This window comes from Buteo buteo, chromosome 2, assembly GCF_964188355.1.
Source record: "Buteo buteo chromosome 2, bButBut1.hap1.1, whole genome shotgun sequence".
In the NCBI taxonomy this organism is placed as follows: domain Eukaryota; kingdom Metazoa; phylum Chordata; class Aves; order Accipitriformes; family Accipitridae; genus Buteo; species Buteo buteo.
The window spans coordinates 58,041,485-58,061,651 of NC_134172.1; the positions used below are offsets into that span (position 1 = coordinate 58,041,485).

Here is a 20,167-nt window from a genome sequence, read left to right on the forward strand (position 1 = left end):
TTCATCTTTTCTGACAGAATAAGCTCCAATAGGAAATTATTTGAAGTAGGTTGCCTATTGATGAAGTTTCAGAATGCTCAACTAGAAGGGGATCTCTACCAAACATACTTCAATTTGAATTCCTAACACCTTCATCTCTTTTTCTCCAAATGTTAGACATGTCTAGGGAGAGATGTAGTGGAAAACAGCTGAATTGTGTTAGCTGTCCTTTCTACGAACGAGTGGGAAACACAACTCCCTACCTAAAACTTCTGACATTTGAGCCACTCGGGTCCATCCTGCGTTGCTGATGACCCTTCTCTTTTCCCTAGTCCAAGCCTCCTGGCCTCTCCTTGCAACCCTCTAGTCCTGCCCAGCCAAAATCACAGAGCACAAGAAACTTTGAGTTCTCATAAGAAACCTCACCCAAGCCCAAAGCAGTGATTACAGCTGAGCGCCAGAGAGGACTGTACAACACAGGCTTTTCCTCTACATCAGGATAAGCCAGCGCTGGCACTAGAAAGCAGCAGCTTTGCCTACTCACTATGCCAAGCACTGTTTCCCCCTTCACAGCCCATACCACCCCTTGTACCAGTATTTGTTTATTTACAAGGTGAATTGAGGACGTACTCAAAAGCATGAGCTAAGAGGTATGCTGGAACTGAGCAAACAGGAACAAGAGGTTTTGGCACCTTAGGAAGTATCTACGGGGTGTTTGTGCACTAAGATTTTATAAAAAGATTTTTACCTTGGCCAGCTTTAGGCAGGTTTCTATCCCTGCCAGGAACAGCTCAAATCATACTTGCAATACTAAGTATTTACCAAAGTATTTACCTTTACCAAAAATCAAGTCTCTACCTTAGAGTACTACTACATCCCAAAGAATGGATGACCAGAAAATACGTCACTAAGAACACTGCTTTTTTTCCCACCAAACTTCACTCCAAATACAACTGAACAATCATTTTGGCTGATACTTTTCCTTTAAGTTTTATGTGCTTTCTCATCAGCATTGTCAAATTAGCAACCTTCTTTATGCTACAGTGCAAATATATGCATTTGGTTATTTCTGGAACCAGCCTACAAACTAAACAATCTCAAATAGACATTGGAGTTAAAAGAAAGGTGAGGAAGGAGAATTATGACCATATAAGAAGGCAGTATTCAAAGCAGTAGTCTCCTAACAAGTTACCCAGTGAAGTATGTAATTTGTCACATTCACTATGGATTCACACATTGCTACTGGTTTATATTAACCTTATCCGTCTTACTTGTTCTGTTGCCTAGTTTCTTTAATTATTTCAAAGGGATTTTGGAAAACCTAATAACATATGACAACTTACTTGCTTTTATTTCTGCTGATATGCAGAGAAACACTACATGAAATTTAGGAGACACTGATTCCCTTTGCAGTTGCTGGTTATTTTTTGCAGAGCCTAGAAGCACTATATCCCATTCAATTTTCCTTTTCACCACATTTTGGCATGTTGTTAAAGTTTCCTATCACTACCAGCCACTCCTGAGTTTTTCCTGTTAAGATTTCTACATTGTTATTTTACAGGTTTTGATTACTGAAGAAAATGTAAAAGTCTTAGTAAAAATATTCTATAGCACATATTAATTTTACCAGATCTACCTCAAACTGACCTGCTGCTTACATCTGAGCTGCTATTTATGCCTTCTTCCTTTCTAATTGCATAATAGTTACCTTTCTATTATATCCCTAACACAGCTTATTATCCCACTGGTTTCTTTTCCATTGCTTCTCTTCCTTCTCTTGGCTCAGTAAATGTAAATAAATTTTCATTTATACAAGTTCACATAATGATTTTATCACCACTAATTGGACAGTAGATGAGAGAGTTAAGGCCAAAACCAGCCTGGAAAGTCAGAGTACAGCCTTGAGAGATTAAATACTTATTTCCTCTACCAGGACTGAAAATAAGTAAATCACAGAAGTCAGTGCCTAGAATGACACCCAATGTATTTTTCAAAATCCTGAGCCGCTTAACTGCATGACCCTCTGCAGCAAAGAATGCCATAGGTAGCACAAACAATTTCCTTTTGTTAAACTTTAACAAGAGTTCCTTCTGTTATGACACAAATACGGAGCTTTTCAGTTTGTATTATCGCTCACAACTCCCTCTATTCCTTCTCTCTTGACCACATATATGTGCCCTTTGTAAGTGCCCATTTTATGTATGCCCTCTCATGCCTACCCATTTCTGTGAACCAACATCAGATAGTCCACGTCTGCTCTACTGCGAAGACTTACAACAAAGCATTAAGTAAATAAGAATCTTTACCAAGGAAGCAACATCAGTATTGGCAAAAATTCCAGTCCTAAAAAGTCTAACTTCTTGACTTACACATTAAAAGAAAAGGCTTTGAGGACAGAAACAGATTAAACCTAGGCAGCAGTATCTTCCCAGTTTTCTCAGAAACCTTGCCAGCTCAGGCAACGGTATTAAACAGCTGCCTCTGCAATTAGAACAGTCTCTGTTCCTCTGGGTAAGATGCACAGGAGAGAAGGGAATCCCACAGAGGCTTCCATGGGGCCAGCAACACGGCCGGTCTGACAGACACACATGGCCAAGGGCTGCTTCTAAGCAAAGAATCATTACCAGGCTCTCAGAGAGGGCCTCTGGGCTCTGCTGCCCTCCTCAAGATAAAGTCCAGTCCGCAGTAAGTTTAATCAAAAGCCATCTCAGACATTAATATGCTTCCTTGGGTCTCTCCAGGAGCCAACCAAGAAAAGCATTAATGGGATTAATGAGAGATACTCTTCATCACCAGTAGTGGACGGGGAAAAAAACAACCCACTTTTTTTTTTTTTTTAATATGATACATCTATGAATCTATCAGGCTCTCAGTCTCAGGAAGATGAGAAGAGAGCCTTCAAGTCCACAGAGTTTCAAGAGGTGTATTAGACCAGCAAGCAAACAATAACGTAAAGAACAAACATTCATGTCATCTTCTGAAATTTTTTAGCTCTAGGCTAGGTTTTGACAGAACTAGTATTAATTAGAACCAAACCAAAACCAAGGAACACTAGGATTTCTCTGCTCTTTATTTAATGGCACTGCATTTCTAGGTGTCATACAGTGAAGTGTCCACAGACAGCAAGCAGATGATACTCTAAATCACAGCCTATCACACAAGCATGGACCACTTCAGGTCAAATTCATTCCCAGTACTAATAAATTGCAGTGCTAGCCAGCCAGGACATAAGAAACTTTAAAAGGCTGCACAGATTTTCCATTTTTTTTATTTTTACGAACGCTTTAGGGAATCTGTCATCAAGATGAAAAAAGTCACAGCTTCAATCAGCTATGACCATTAGCTATGATCATTAACAATAGAGGGAACCAAAGAAAATTTAAGGATTTCTGAGACATTGCAGGAAGTTCATCTTTTTGTTAAATTTGTAAATGTAAAAGCAATTCAGAACATCTATTCTGCAGCAAAAATACAAATAAGGGAGTCGCCTCTAAAAGCCTTTTCTAAAAACAAGTCTGAAATAGTCAGCATTTTATTGTTTAAGAAAATCCTACAAAACATACCCAACACAGCTCTTCCAGAGGCAATATCAGACAAAACACCTGACTTGCATTTAGATGCCACAAGGTATCTTTAAGAAAAGACTTGTCTCACATAAATAGAAAAGCTTGCTTTACATCATCTAAGCAATTCAATTTCTTGAATTATTTGATTTAATTTCAAAGTATTCTCTAACATCTGAGGCTGGTCATACTTTACACAAAGACATAGGCCAGATGATCGCGAAGGTCCCTGCAAACCTAAATTATTCCAGGTTTTGTGTTTAGGTGTTCTGCAAGCATTTGTAACCTGGAATCCTACAGTAGATTGCGCCATTACTCTCCACATTTAAATGAAATTAATAAAAATGAAAAATAAGAACAAAAATCAGTCAGTCCCTGAAACCTGACGATCCAATATTTTTCTACATGCTATATATGCATGGTAGCTCATGCTAAAACAGTTGTTGGTTTTCATGGTGTTGAGGAAAGCACTTCTCCATACATCATTAAAACCACTTATTGAAGAGTCACATCTTGATTAAACCGCACATTTAAGCCTTTTCCATCAAAAAATTTCAATCATTAAGCAGGAGAAAAAGCAAAAATTAAGAACTTGGGTGTCACTTATCTAAATGCAATCTTACTCAAACAAATATGCCCAAATTCTTGTACCAAATGCTTTTAATCCAAATTCACTCAAAAAATTAATGCACATTGCAAGTCCTTACAACTGCTTTAAAACAAATCAGGCAACAAACTTGCATGCTTAATTATGACAATAAATTTGAAGGAGCATTTAAATTAGTCTGAAAAGTCTAATTTATAGGTTCTCCCATTACTTCTAAAAGCCACCTGGGAAAGAATTTAAACACTTCAAATTGGTTTCACATCTTAGTATATGGCACTACAACTATCTTTCAAAGTTATTTTTGCCCACTGGTTTCTTTTTACAGTAAGAAGAATTTGAAACTACTATTACACACATACACACATTTACATATGGGGGGTTTGTGTGTAAAATATGTATAAGTCTGAATATAGTTACACATGTAACGTGTGTATCTGTGTTTGGTCTTTAAGTGTCAAGTATCTTTCCTTTAATTTGCAGATAACTAAAATATATTTTGCAACATCTTGTAAGGTTGTATGTCAAAGTGAATGATAATATAATTCTATCATAGACTAATGGACACTTCAAGATATGCAGAAAAATATATCATGATGTAACATCACATTAAAACTGAAACAGATTCCATATACCTTTATTATACTTTTTCTTTTCCTTTGACAGTAACAAGAGGACAAACTAACATTCACTCATTTTAGAAAATGAAACTGCAAGTATGAGTAGAGACTTTTCCCAGAAACTCTCATCCAGTCACATTTTCCCATAATTCTAATATTCTCTTTTATTTCTGATAGATAATATTTTAATAATTAATGCCATCACCTGGGAAAAGAGATTGTGACAGGGTAATCACGCACTCTTAAGTAATCTCTTTTAATCACAGAACAAGCAGTAGTTTTAAATACTGAAAGATGTAACACTGCAACACTCCTTAATTTGCTTCATTTCTTCCAGAATATAACCACATAGTCTTATGAACTAACACACACCCTGATATTTACTGCTTGCAAAGTATTTTCAAGCATCTTCACTCGAAGTACTAAAAAAGAGATTCCAAATTTGCATGTCCAAGTTCCCAGAACACTGATGCCAGCTGCAGAGAGTGTGCAATGTGGTTAATCATAAAAGGATAACACCTTGGAAGAAAGTTACCGCAACATTAGATTGTTGCCTAGGAAACTGAATTAAGTCTCTTATCAGGCATTATACGTCAATACAAAGATCACTAACATGCTCTTCAGAATATTGGACAGCATCTGTCCTACAACTATGGTACTGATTTTGCCCAAATCTAATTTACAACATATATGTAGGCTGTAAAGATGGAAATAATAATAAAGCATTTGTGATTTTTACTTCTTAGCAAAAAGCCTGCAACGCTTATAGGGGTGAATATTCAGTCACATTAGCTATTTTTGTCTGCATTTGAAGAAATCTATCCCCATCATAACTGAAGAGGAAATTAAAGGGGGGGGGGATATTTTGCCATGTTATAGTTGGGTAATACACCATTATACTTCCATCATTTACTGAGTTCTGAATCATGAAAAAAAACATGACAGGGTCACCAAGATGTAACGCTCTTTATCAAGACAAAAATATATTTAAGGTTCCAGATATTTTATGACAAAACACAGCTACAAATGTTAAACTTCACCTAGAAAATAGGTTTAATTGTATTTTAAAAAAGGCAGAAAACGGAGTAGGTAGGTATTTTATATATACATCTTCCTTTGCTATATTCATGGTGCAATCCTGATCTTCAGTGAGAATGCAAGTACCTACAATAACTTATGGCAATAAATGAGAAGTTAACTATGTTTTGAATATTTCAAAGTAATAATTAAATTGCCTGGAAAACTTCTATTATGCTTGTCTTTGAAAATTAATATACTCACATTTATTTGACCAAAACAGAAGAAAGTAAATGCCTACCATATAAAACACTACTAAGACTTCCTGTGGGGCTATAAAAACTTTCTATCTTGCTTCCAAATTTCCCAACATTTTCAGGCTTTATATCACGACCTTTATCTTCTCCTTATATCACCTGTATGAATTGGGTACTCATGTATTGCAAATTCACACCTCATTTACTATGTTCACATCAAACAATGACCTAACTGGACATAATCAAGATATGAAATAAAAAAAAAAAAAGGCAGTCTGCATAAAATAGTTGATTCTTATTAAATGCATAACTATGGAAAATTTGTAGAAGTTTCAGCAGGGGGAGGCTTATTTTTTTCTAAGCAATTTTCATCGTCCAGATATAACAAAGAGGCTACATCTAAAACCTGAACTAAAAGTACTCCCACAGCATTCTCCTGGAGAAACTGCCTGCTCACAGCCTGGACAGGCAAACTCTTCACTGGGTAAAACCTGGCTGGATGGCTGGGCCAAAAGAGTGGTGGTGAAAGGAGTTAAATCTGGTTGGTGTCCAGTCACCAGTGGTGTTCTCCAGGGCTCAGTGTTGGGGCCAGTTCTGTTTAATATCTTTATCAATGATCTGGATGAGGGGATCGAGTGCACCCTCAGTAAGTTTCCAGACAACACCAAGTTGGGCGGGAGGGTTGATCTGCTTGAGGGTGGGAAGGCTCTACAGAGAGATCTGGACAGGCTGGATCGATGGGCTGAGGCCAATTGTATGAAGTTCAACAAGGTCAAGTGCCGGGTCCTGCACTTGGGTCACAGCAACCCCATGCAGCGCTTCAGGCTTGGGGAAGAGTGGCTGGAAAGCTGCCTGGCAGAAAAGAACCTGGGGGTGCTGGTTGACAGCTGGCTGAATATAAGCCAGCAGCGTGCCCAGGTGGCCAAGAAGGCCAACGGCATCCTGGCCTGTATCAGAAATAGCATGGCCACCAGGAGCAGGGAAGTGATCGTCCCCCTGTACTCAGCACTGGTGAGGCCGCACCTCGAGTCCTGTGTTCAGTTTTGGGCCCCTCACTACAGGAAAGACATTGAGGTGCGGGAGCGTGTCCAGAGAAGGGCAACAAAGCTGGTGAAGGGTCTGGAGCACAAGTCTTATGAGGAGCGGCTTAGGGAACTGGGGTTGTTTAGTCTGCAGAAAAGAAAGCTGAGGGGAGACCTTATCGCTCTCTACAACTACAAGAAAGGAGGTTGTAGCGAGGTGGGGGTTGGTCTCTTCTCCCAAGTAAGAATTGATAGGACAAGAGGGAGTGGCCTCAAGTTGCACCAGGGGAGGTTTAGATTGGATATTAGGAAAAAAATCTTCACTGAAAGGCTTGTCAAGCATTGGAATGGGCTGCCCAGGGAAGTGGTTGAGTCACCAACCCTGGAAGTACTTAAAAGATGCGTAGATGTGGTGCTTAGGGACATGGTTTATGGGTGGACTTGGTACTGTTAGGTTTACAGTTGGACTTGATGATCTTAAGGGTCTCTTCCAACCTAAGTGATTCTATGATTCTACTCTCTTCTGGCATCTGTAAAGAACTCACTATAGTTAGAGTCAGTATACACAGAGTCAGCTATGGCATAGAAGAGACAATATAGCTTTTATAAAGGAAGTGGTACCTCACAAACTCGCAAGAGCTCTCTGCCGAACAGCTGTGCAGAAGGTAACTCCACTAACAGAGCACAGCTGGATTTTCACATAGTTCTCAAGAAGGGGTCTTACAGGAAGGAAGGTACCATAATGATAAAGGCATGGAGGAAGAGACACCGTCCCAGACAGCAGACCCTAAATCCACCATCGCTGCACAGGAAAACAGGTTGTCACAGTAGACAGTCTCATGAATACATTAAGACAATTTTCAGGAAGCAGCAATGTAACAAAGAAATACATAATCAATAGTTATGAAAGTAATAGATGACATAATGAAACCAAACAGAATTATGCCACTATAAACATATGCTGCATCTATGATGTTATGGCTTCCTCAACTCAGAAGCACTACCAGAGAAAGGCACTGAAAGGAGAAACAAGAACAATAAAAACCATGGAACCATGTGTATACAAGAAACAATTAGACCGGGACTCTTACCCGGCATGGGGAGGGAGGAAGGATAGCAGAGGAGAGGCACAGAAGAGATCTGTTGAACAAAGATTGGCAGTCAAGGTAGGAAATGATGGCTCACCTCTCTAACACAAGATCTATCAAGCATCAACTGATCAGGCAGCCAGTCCAAAACAAGAGTTTTGCATAATTAAGCATTACTACAGAACACTGTAGAAGCCAAAGGTCTATGTGGGTTCAAAAACTAACCAGATAAAGCTGTAGGAAAACAGGGTGACAGGGGAGACACCGAAGATACCATCTGCTGGCCCTAAATGTAGTCCGGCCCTAAATTGCAAGACTGCCGACAGCTAGGGAGTCATACTGAAGGAGTTATCACTGCATGTTCGTCCTTGCTTTCTTCTCAGGCATCTGCAAACAGATCACTGTCAGATACGAGTCTTTGGTCTGACTTACTGGAGTCATTCTCAGATTATGATAGAAGCCAAATCTGCAGACTCAATAGAACATGATTTGGGAAACAGCTGGTTCTTTAAGTTTTGTTGAAGGAAGCAGTTTTCTTGCTCACCAGTGTGCTTTTAATTACTCTCATAAACCCCAGACTATCCATGCTCCCAGACATCTACAATAAAGTTTCTGTATTACTGCTTCACTGACAAAAACTGAAAGTGATACAAATCTCATTATAAGACTTGGAAAGACAGCTACCAACTGAACAGAATTCATACTATAAATCACTCTTACAAGTCATCTAAAATAACTTTCTTTTGCTTTTACTGAGACTAACAGTTTAGTGTCTGTTAAGCTTATATAAAAGCTGATCATGCACAACAGTGACATGCATATTCAGGATAATGCACTCTACAGGTCTCAATTCTGGAGACACTCAGAAGACCAGTTTCAGTTGAAGGCACTACTACTCAGCTTTTCTAAAAAGTACTTCTGGAAAACACAGCTTCAGGTGTCCATTGATGTTACACGTGTTCAATGGTCACTCATAGTGCCAGTACACTTTTTTTTTTTTTAAATATAAATGCTACCAAGTATTGAAATTTAAATCTTTAATTTGCTTATAATCTCAAACTACTCAAATACTAGGACAAAAAAAGTAGTGTTTTCAAACTATTCTCAAATAGTTCACATTTAAAAACACAAAACCAGAAGAAATAAAAAAAAGCTTTCCAACATTTAATAAAATTGCTGTAATTCTAAGTTCTACATACCACTAAAATATAAATCAGAGTAAAACTCTGAAGCCTAGCACTGTTTGTAGCTACAAATGGAGATTATTCAGAAAACAATATTCTACATAGCACAATACACCTCCAGTTCCCTTACACTGCTCCAATACAAAACTAAACAGTCAAAGAAAAAACCCTCTGCAACAAAACAGATTTAAATTCTGTAGCACTCTACTGCTGTAGTTCTACAATATCCTGAAAAATGCTTCCAATGAATTTAGATAGTAAACTTTCAAGTTTTGCTGATTTCTTAACTCTTAAATACAAAAGCAGACATGTAAGGAAGAAGCAGCTTAACATTTTGACAGGAAATTTGAGATAGCTGGGTATGTGGGAACAAGGTGCAAGATAATTCATACAAATTTTGGAAAAGGACATTAAGCTAGAAACTTCTGTTATAAATAGCCAGTGATATAACACTGATGTTAATGCCCTAGTATCACTATATTAAGGACAGCAGCAAAACGAGTTGAGCAGTGTAGTTTGTTCATACGTCCCAGAACTGTTTCATACTCAGGCATACATAGATCCATTAATTTGAAATTCATTGGAGTAAACATTTCACACAAGAATAACAGTTAGTACTTTTTTTTATCTCATAACAAGTTTAGACTACTAAAAGCTACAGTCCAGTTATCTAACAGGAGGTGGACCACATAGTCCTGTGAGACCACAGGCTTCATCAGCCATAAGGCTCTAATTAAAATGATCTGCAAATGAAACTTTCAATCTTTAACACAAGTTAAAGATAACACTTATGTTGCAAAGTAATTTTTAGATGACTGTCTTGGGGAGTTGTAAGCAAATATATAGCACAGGAGTGGTAAGCAACTACGTATCATGAAACTAAATCACTGAAAAGATATTCCTGAAACCTTTAAAAAATCCCAACCACCACCAAGAAATCAGTGATTGCATGACAAATGAATATTTACAAGTTAATATAAAATTATTTAAATTCCAACAACAGCAATAAGATGTCTACCAATGCATTGTAATTAGCTCAGAAAGCTTTCAACATGTTCCACTTCAGCTGCTGGGGGGGGGGGGGGGGGGGGGCGGCGGGGAGAAGTGTCTTCTACTTTTTGGTCTTAGGAAAAAGAAAGTTACATTTCACTTACCAGTTCCTATATAGGATTTAAAGCGTCCTGATAGTCTGTCGACAAAGGCACCTAAAACATCTAATCCCAGTAATGCTACCTGTTAAAACAAAAGCATTACATACACAAAACAGATCACTAAAGAATTCTTTAGAAAATATTTTAAAGAAATTAGATCTATATATGCAGGCATGCTGAAAGACTGTATCTTAACCTAATGATAAATTAAAGTTCCAATTAGAAAGCTGATAATTCCTCGAAAGCTTTCATTAAGACAAAGTTATCAGAATAAGTTTGGAATGGATCAAGAATATTTACATATACCAGATCAGTTCAGATTTTTCAGTACTTGTCTTAAAACAGGAAGAAAATAAATATTAGAAATCCAATGTTTTAGTATTTTCAACTACAAATGATTAAACTTCAAATTAATAATCTCAAGGACTAAGAAGTTGGAAGAAGCTCTTCTTTTTCTCTCTGTGGATTATATATTAGGACTGAAATTCTATCCCTCATTTTCTTTAGGAGATGACTCTAGACGTCTAACTCAGCATTAGCTGAAAATCAAAATTCCTTTGAAACAGGTACCAGTAAGGCTTTACGCTTATTTCCTCTACCAAGTTTCTAAGCTGCTTAAAGAAACAAAACAGAATGCCTTACCTACAATAAAAAGCAACAAAACAAAAAAACAACAACAAAAAAAGGGGTGGGGGTGTGTGCAGTTACCATACTCAGAAAAAGCAAACAACTTCAAATGCAAACTAAGCCCCCAAACATAAGTACTAATACAGACTTGAAAAAAAAACATGGTTTAAACAGTTTCCCAGATGTTAAGAGCTTACTTCCATCTGGCTACTTAGTTCATCCAGCAAGGTCATTACATAGTTTTCCAAACTCCCAAAACAAAACAACTGAGAGAAGCTAATACCATCTTCCCTAGAAGTTCAGACCACACCATTTGTCCACCTGCTTGCTGAGCTAGGGGAGTTTTATTTCTCTTCATTTGCTGTTGTTAAAAAAAAAACAAAAACAACAAACAACAAACAAACAAAAAAAACCCACAACAAACCAGAAAACAAAAGGAAGTTCAAAATACTACTGGAATTGTGAGGAGGTTCCCCATCTATGAACAGAAACTAGAGGAGAGGACAATATCCACTAGTATAGAAACAAAAACATGATCCAAAATGGTCAGTTAAACTAAATCATTTTAACAAGTCAGGACACCTTTTTTCACCCTTAACTATCCTGCATACTGTTTCAAGACTTCATTCTTATCTTCCTGTAATAGTTCATTACGAACACCAGAACCTGCATTTTCACATCTTGTAGTTAAGTCAATCAGCTGCCCATTAAGGCACAAATGCCAAAGGAAGGACCTCCTGAAGCTTGGGCACTTGTAACAGTTTTTCCACCTCTTTTTGTAAGACACAAAACAGCAAATTTCTCCCCATGAAGACATGAGCAGAATTACTCCCCTCTATTAGCTATTTATTTTCATAAAACTTGGAACCACAATTTCTTGGGACAACTCTGTTTCCTTAAGATCCTCATCTGTCACAATTGTCCACACTAGACAGCAGGCCAAAAAAATTTGACTGGAGATTAATGTGAATACACATGGCCCACACACACAGGATCATGTGAGCCTTGTTTCTGCGGGAAACTAGACAAATAAGGTCTCCATAAAATCTATGATCTGAAGCAGCCACATAATTAAGCAGATTTTTAGTAATTTCAGTATCAGTATAATAGATCTCCTTTTAAAGAGGAGGTACAAAACTTAGCTCCAAGTTAGTACAATTTACTTGGAAATTTACACAATTTTATTACATACTAAAATGGAGAATAGCAAATGTAAGTGGAAGGCATCACTGGCTTAAATTAATATAGTTCCAAAAAGGTGACTGCATCTACAGCTTGGGATGAGAAAATGGAATCCTGTAATCGATACCTTACTTAGACAAAAAATTTAAGTCAGCTTTTAGGGTAACGTCAAAGCTTCCCAAAAGCTCTTTCCTTTAATGTTCTTTTCCAGATTGTCAAACTATATGAGACCCGAGACAAAATCTCCGTTTAAAAAGCGATGCCTGCAAGAAATAGGCAGGCCTGCAAGAAATCATTCTGGACATACATTGTTTTCCTATGCTTCTGTTTCCTGACTACAAACCCCACCTTAGACATGTCTTCCAGTAGCAACTTTTCAGATACCCTTCCCGTGCAAGTATTTTGGAGTCTATTAATGCACAAACCACTGCCTGCCTTTCTTTAATGGTACTTACAGAGTCTCTCTCCTCTGCACATTTGATTATATTTCTAAAAATCTCTCTTGAAAACTTCTATCATTCTGAACAACAGCAGCTCAGAAATTTAAAGTAAAGCACGCATGACTGGTTTTTTACTACAGATCTGCTCTTTACTAATCCCAAAGAAGAGTTCTGAGTAAGATGGAGAGTATTTCTTGATTATTTCCTCCAGTGCTCAGCCTCTAGGGTCTGGAGTGGTTTTTGTGGGATTTTTTTTTTGCCTTTTTTGTTGGTTGGTTGGTTTTGGTTAGAGGGGTGCGGGGATTGTTTTTTTTAAAAGTCTCACCTGGGTAAAAACAGTGGCCATACGGAATATTTGAACCTCCATATAACCTAAGGGTCAGAGGCTTGATAGCCACCAGAGAAACGGCTATTCATCCTACCATGACTGTTACTGCCAACAAAGAATCTAATCACTTGTATTTCATTTGTCTAAGAGTATTTTATTTGATCAAGAGCACCCACTGAGATATTGCCTGCACATTCCATATTTTTGTATCCCTCCCTGTGAATGGGTAGAGTTTAACTGCCTCTCATGATGCAAGCCACATTTGCCTTGATTAACCATTCAAGCAGCTGTCAATATGGTGTTGGCTCTTTGCAAATGTCTATCAAAGATTTGCTTAAAGAATGCAGTAGGGGTTCTACTTCAATAATTGGTATACAAAAGTCACTTCAGTAAATACTATAAATTTAAAAATGCTGATCAGTAGTTTTGTCTTGTGATGTCTTTATTGTATGAAAATATATAGTTCAGACTGCACATGATGAAATAAAGCTTTCAAAAGTTACCTAAGTCAGATATGAGACTAACGCTGGCTTTAAAAAATGCAAAAGTAACAAACACTGCTGTGAAATCCTCATCTCTTTAACAAGAACCCTTACAGATAAGAGGCAAGGGAACAGGTTACTACAGTCTTAAAGGAGCAATCCTATACCTACAACATGATGGGTTATTCTTTAGCTCATACAAAATCCCTTACGGTCTGCAACTTTGACAAGATAGCAGGTATGAAATGTCAGGATATCTGCAGAGTGAGAAAGTATAATGTAACCTCAGGCTGGAAGTAATGGGAAACTGCTCTAGCTACAAAATCGGCTCTCATTCCACATTTCAAAACAAGTCAGCTGAAGCATACCACTACAGAGTATACCAAATAAACTACCTCTTACTGTCTTTGTATATCCATCTTAACAATTCTCTGCTTTGATACACAATGTTTTGAGTTTCAGCATCTCCTGCTAGGTATAATCCATGCAGTATTCAAGCAGTCCTTTGGAAGGAGTCCTTAACAACTGATATGGGGTCACAAAAAAAAAAAAAACCAAAAAACACAAGTCAAGGCAGAATGATCTGCAAGAAAAAGGTTCCAAGCTCTTAGACACTGCGTGGGACCATGTACCAACACAGGCTCTCCACTTAGCAACAGAAAAACCTCCCACCAGCATCATGGCTCTTTCCCCACCAGCTTCAATGAGTGATGTATTTCTTCTGGGATTAAAATCGTTGGATCTGTTTCTTACTCTGCATTCATTAAGCCTTTCGCCTGCTGCCTAGAAAGAGCCTTTGTGTGTTGAGACTGATTCATCAGCTCACTATTGTTTGATGCATTTAAACACTGCTTTTGACGTTCACAGTAGAAAGTAGGCTTATTTGAACTGGAGTTGGTTAACTGTTGAGCTACTCTTTAACAAGCCAGTGTTCAGGACCGTCCTTGACTTCTCAGATCACACCAAAATCACCAGCCCTACCGAGAAATATTTTACCTGTTCTGAAAAGGACCAGACTCTATTGAAATCAAGATGTTCCAACCAAAATGTGATTAGGAATTGAGCCAGTCATTAGGAAGTGAGCCTATTTCTTGCTCTGCAGCTTGTTCCTTTTCCAGCTCTCTTACATACTCTTTCCAGCACTACCACTGCTCTTCTGTGGGCAACTTCCAGTCGTCTAAGTCTTTGCTAGGAAAAGAAATACTGTTCTTCAAAGCCTACCTGGTTAACCATGCATGCTTACTATTATTCACACTGTGATTCTGTAATTTCCCATCCCTGTGGGGGACATCTAGGGGCAGGACACTGCCAGGAAACCATGTCTAGTTACATTAAGTTGCCAAATGACCTTAATACAAATGTCCTTGGATTTGGTCATAGGATCTCTGAAATGTATATGGAAATACAGATCACAATCTGCAAACTAGTCATGAGAATCTAATGGGGGAATCATGGAGGTCACCATCTGGAACTCCAAAAGAATGAAGTTAAGGCATTGGACTTCCTGTCACCATGGGGACAGCTGTGGTATCACTAACAGTCAACTGACAAACAAAAAACAGCATGCCAAACAACTACACCCGGCAAGAAAAAGCATTGTTCCGGCACTGCAGTGCTGGAATGAGGCATGCACAAGAACATGAGGTTTTCAGGAGGGTTTTTTGGTTTAAGTATTGTCAGCCAAGCCCAAAGGCGTACTTTCTCAATTCTCAAATAATCTCAAGCACCTTGCAAGTAGCTAAACATGAAACAAAAACACATATGTGCATGCGGTCTCTTCTGCTTCACTTCTTGGAAGTTTCTTATTCCTAGTTTTCCTTACCCATCTCCCTGAATACACTTCTCTCCTATTTCACAGGATACTTGATCACTTTTTGCTCCCTTTACTGCTTCCCACCCCAATTCTCTCCACATCACCCACTTCACGGAGATCTACCCATATTCCATTCCCTCCCTTAACCCAAAAGCTTGCAGATATCAAAAACTGCCCCTGGCTCCATGGGCAGAAGGAAGCTTTCATTTTCCTGAGCCATTTCTTCAACCCAGGCGGTTCTTCACTCCCAGCCAGGTCATCTTCAGACTCCATTCTCCCTTTCACAAGAAAATCCACTGCTGCAATCCTCCCACTCAGCATCAGTTGGGCAGCTGCCTCTGCTGACAGCAGTCAAAATTGCAGTCCCTGCTACTGAAGCTACTGCATGCATCATCTGTACTTAAGATATTTTAGCTGACAAGAAAGTATTATTTCCATTCCCTTGCTTCTTTCATCTTCAAGGGTACAAATGACACTTCCAAAGATGTATACAATTTTTTTTTTAACATATATTGCATCACTTCACATTGCAAGGAGAGAGAGGGGTTGCTGGTAGTCTAACACAAAGTCTTCAAGCTCAACAATTTGAATTGCAAGTTCTTCAGCAAATGAAGAGCTTCCTCTATCTAAAAATGCAAGTTTACTAACTTCAAAGCAATGTTTTACAACTATAATTTGGACTACAAGCTAAGATTCTCCTGAGAAAATCAAATCTTTGCTACTGTTAGAACTGCACACCAGCTGCAATCCTCACTGCCTCAAAAGGAGTACAGACTACCAAATTTCTTACTATAATCTTCCTTTCATTATCCTTCTGTGATGGCCAACCGCAAGTCATTTCAGCATCGCAGTGCAAGTAACCACACTACCAAAGGATTATTGAATGAATCACCCATATTTATCCAGAGACTGATGAGTGTAGTTCAGCACTGAAAAAGCTTGGTTTCTTCAGAGGTCCTTCTCGACAGGCCTAGATCTGGGAAGTCCTTGTTATTTTAACCTCTCCTGTATAGCAACCAAAACAAACAAGCATAGTGCTGTCATAAAGATTTTAAAGTTTATAACAAAAAAAAAATTAAAAAAATCTGGTTTACTGCTCTTTCCCCGTGATAGAAACTGTAACATTCCTCCACACGCACATTAATTAAGAAACATTTACCCAATTTTGAAGAATGCATTAGTGCAACACTTAAAATCGTTACCAGAAAAATGTTTACAGCCTTCTATCATCTCAAAATCTCTCATGGTCTTCAAACTGATTTGAGTTCAGACTGAAAGCGTGATCTCCAAATTATTCTGTATTCTCTGGACAATACAGTATTCTAAAGTGTGTCATGTACTGCCTCCAGCTTGATCCATTACAGGAATATCTACAGTTTGCTTCATATGCACATTAAATGTTCCTCCCTTAACCACTCCCATACATTTTTCGTAGACATTGTTCCAAGGGCACTGAGCATAAACCAACAGTATATGATATAGCAACACCTGACATTCTAGGCCTTTTTTTTTTTTGAGATTGTTTGGCTTAAACATTATGCACTGCAGTAGAAAAAGTTTGAAGACAGAGCCTCTTTAAAAGCAGGATTCAGTGGGAAGGCAATGAGATGTATGGCATTTCTCTTTGGAATATATAATCTTTACAAAAGAAAAACCAAAACCAAAAGCTTTTTCCCCCCAGAGAAAACCATACTTGAAAGTCTTTCTAAGCATGTTGATGGAGCAAAACAAAGAAACACTTTATTTTAGGACTTAGTACTTCCAGAAGAATATAATTCTTTTCATGCCCAAGGTCTCTCATTTTCTTTCTCATTTCCTCTTATTTAAATTGTATTAAACATACAGTGATTCCCATTCTCTGCTACTTACTCCTACCTCTACAACCAGCTCCACTACTATGAGGAGACAAGTATTGATGCAGCTGGAGAGTAACCTGCTTTAGGAAACCAGTCCAAGAGATGAACAAGAAAAAGCATCTTCTCAGCCAAATCTCTTCCCTGAGCCTGCTTACTGTGCAGCTTCACAAGCACTCGCACCGGAGCAACGAAGACACGACACACCATCACAATTCAGCAGCCAGGGAAAGAAACTGCTTAAATCAGCAATGCCGCTAAAAACGGATGCTAAACTACGTATGGGTTACGTGCATTGATTGCTGTGAATTCTATTCTGAAGGATGCACACCTCCTCCTGCACACTGCACAGAGCTTGGAAAGGGTCTCTATTCACACCCAAATCAATCAAACTGCAGGCTAAAAGGGCTAGCCCTGTTCTCGCTCTTGACTTGCAGGCATATTTGATCTGGTGCACTTAAATCTCCTGTAGCATCAGTCAAATCACCTTGCTGAAACACTGGAAAATGAATTCAACATCAACAAAAAGTTAACTGCCTCAAGAACAACGGTCAGAATGTTCAGCCACAGGAGAAGCAGAGCTGCTATTTCAACAGGGACTACAGTTAGGCTGGATTACACAAACTGAAGCTGCAAAACAATTGAGAACTGTCAATTCCACCTCTGGAGGAGATGCCTGACAGTTTGAGATTATATATTCCACATTCCTAATTAAAGGCTGGACAAAATTAGTTTTAATTAAACTTAAAATAATTAAAACTTCTTGCAAGTTTCCCTTGTGTTCTGGAGATCTGCTTGATTGTTTGGCTAACATTCAATAGCTTATTTAACATTCTATGAACAGAACATAAATAATACATGAAAAAATAGTAATTATTTCTCAAGAAAGAACTGAATCATTGAGCTTGAAAACTAAAACTGGATTCATACACAGACAGGTCAAATCACATTCTCATTCCATCTCAATAAAAGTAGCTGCCACATAGCCAAGATGAAACAAACAACTTGAAGAAAGGAATAACAAAATTCAGCAAAGAGCTCGAAGTCAAACATTTCTCCTCCAACAAAGAAATTTAAATATTACCACTATTTGCTAACAAAGTCTAAGGAAATACCAGTATCTATACAGTAACTGAAAAATAAAGGTTGAGGTGGGTCCTCTTTTATGCCATTCTTCTGTCCTGCAAGTTAGTCCTACAACTCACTACAGCATATGCGTAGCATATGTCGGCTTGCATTCAACTTCAGATCCAAAACAAGCCACACATTTTCTTCCTAAGGACTGCTCTTAATCACACGCTCCACATCCTGCATTTGTGTGTTCAATTCTTCCTACTGAAATGTCGGACTTTGTATTTTTTTATTTCTGAACTTTCCTTCCCTCCCCTGCCCCCCATCCCCCCCCCAGATCTCAGTATCTCCATATTGTTCAAACATTTTTAAATTCTAGCTTCCACCTCAGAAACTTACATGCAGTCAACGAAATTATAACTGCTGCTATCTCTTTACAAGGACTTTGGACAAACACCCTGACCACTTGTCTTAACTATTTGCAAAATTAAGAGTTCAAATCTTCCGTTCCTTTCTGGAAACTGAAAGCTCCTCCTGCTGGCCTTTTGTTGAACTAAAGACAAACCAAAATAAATACTTGCCAAACCAAGGAAATATAAAAATGCAACAACCATGGTATTTTAGTATGTTTCAGTATTTGGTGTTGAGACAAAGCTAAGAAAAATCTCACTCTACAGGAAGCATAGAATAAAAGATAACTACAAGGATTTGCCTAAAAGAAACAGATTATCCATGCTATCAGAAACAGATAGTGTGAAATGCAATTTTTTCTTTGTATCACAAACAATCTGCTGCTCTGACATAAACCCAGCAATTGTTAATTATTTTCCTACTGCAGTTGATTAATAAAACAAGCTAAAGTATCTACTACAAAGGTAAGAAATCCAAAGATGAGTCACAGTCACAAACATTACTGATTACTCTTCTCACATAAAATTACCTCAGAAACCTGTGGCAAAAATTCTGGTAGTTTCTTATTACTTCTGATCCAGTGTGATTTGCGTGAAGAACCGGAAGGTGGCTTTATGGCTCAAAAAATAAATTTTAAGGGTAACTATTCAATTTTGGTGGGCTTAAAAAAACCAGAACATCCTAACAGCCAAGAGTAGACTTGCAAATCTCTACTTGAAAAGTAGTATTTGTCCACCCCACACCTCTTTAGCAGAAGTTCAAAGCAGATTTCCAGATTACCTATTTGAGTCAGACATGGAACAGTTTGAGCAACCAGACTGTACAAAGTTAAGATAATATTGTAATTGTTTCAAGAGACTATCGAGCAAAGAAAGACATAAGAGATGTGTTAATTAAAACTCATATATACAAAGATGAGCATCCAGGTTAACCCAGTAAAGCCAGAAAATATCTATCAGTAGTGATACCTTCAGAATGGGGAATTAATTTACTGCTTGAAGTTCACCTGAGAGTCTGAACACAAACACTAACACTGTTCGAACTTTCTGAGATTGCCAAATATTTCAGAGTTTGGAGGAGAACAAATACCACCAGCAGAATAATACCATCACCCAACTCTTAATACTTTGCATCCAACTTACCTGCTCCTCAAAAACATTACGGAATTCACTGCCCTTTTTTTTTTTTTCTCCACTATGCCTCACAGCCTTAGGAAAACAGTCATTTTGGGGAGGAAGACAAACAAAACAAAACAAACCACAAACAAAACACCACACACAGAAACACCCCCAAAAAAACCCAAACCAAACCTCTATATTGTAGGAGAAGAGAGATCAGTCCCAACCAATATGAAATAAATCAGATCAAGGTACCAGGACAACAAGCAAACAATTTTCAGTTCAGTGAGCAACCCTTTCATTCTAATGAGATCCAAAATAAAAGCTTAAATTATGCTCATCTTCTGGGTACTCCCT

At 38.2% G+C, this 20,167-nt stretch overlaps 1 protein-coding gene across 21 annotated transcripts in view; it reads right to left on the bottom strand.

Moving 5' to 3' along the window:
• Positions 1-20,167, bottom strand: part of CLASP2 (cytoplasmic linker associated protein 2) — a 152,798-nt gene that overhangs the window by 129,157 nt on the left and 3,474 nt on the right. For 20 of the 21 annotated variants that reach the window (XM_075056125.1, XM_075056089.1, XM_075056061.1 and 17 more), the window contains exon 2: positions 10,489-10,567. The exons of the other annotated variant lie outside the window; for it this stretch is intronic. In XM_075056125.1, the coding sequence (XP_074912226.1) occupies positions 10,489-10,567 (79 nt within the window). The remainder of the gene's footprint in view (positions 1-10,488; positions 10,568-20,167) is intronic. 21 annotated transcript variants of the gene reach the window in all.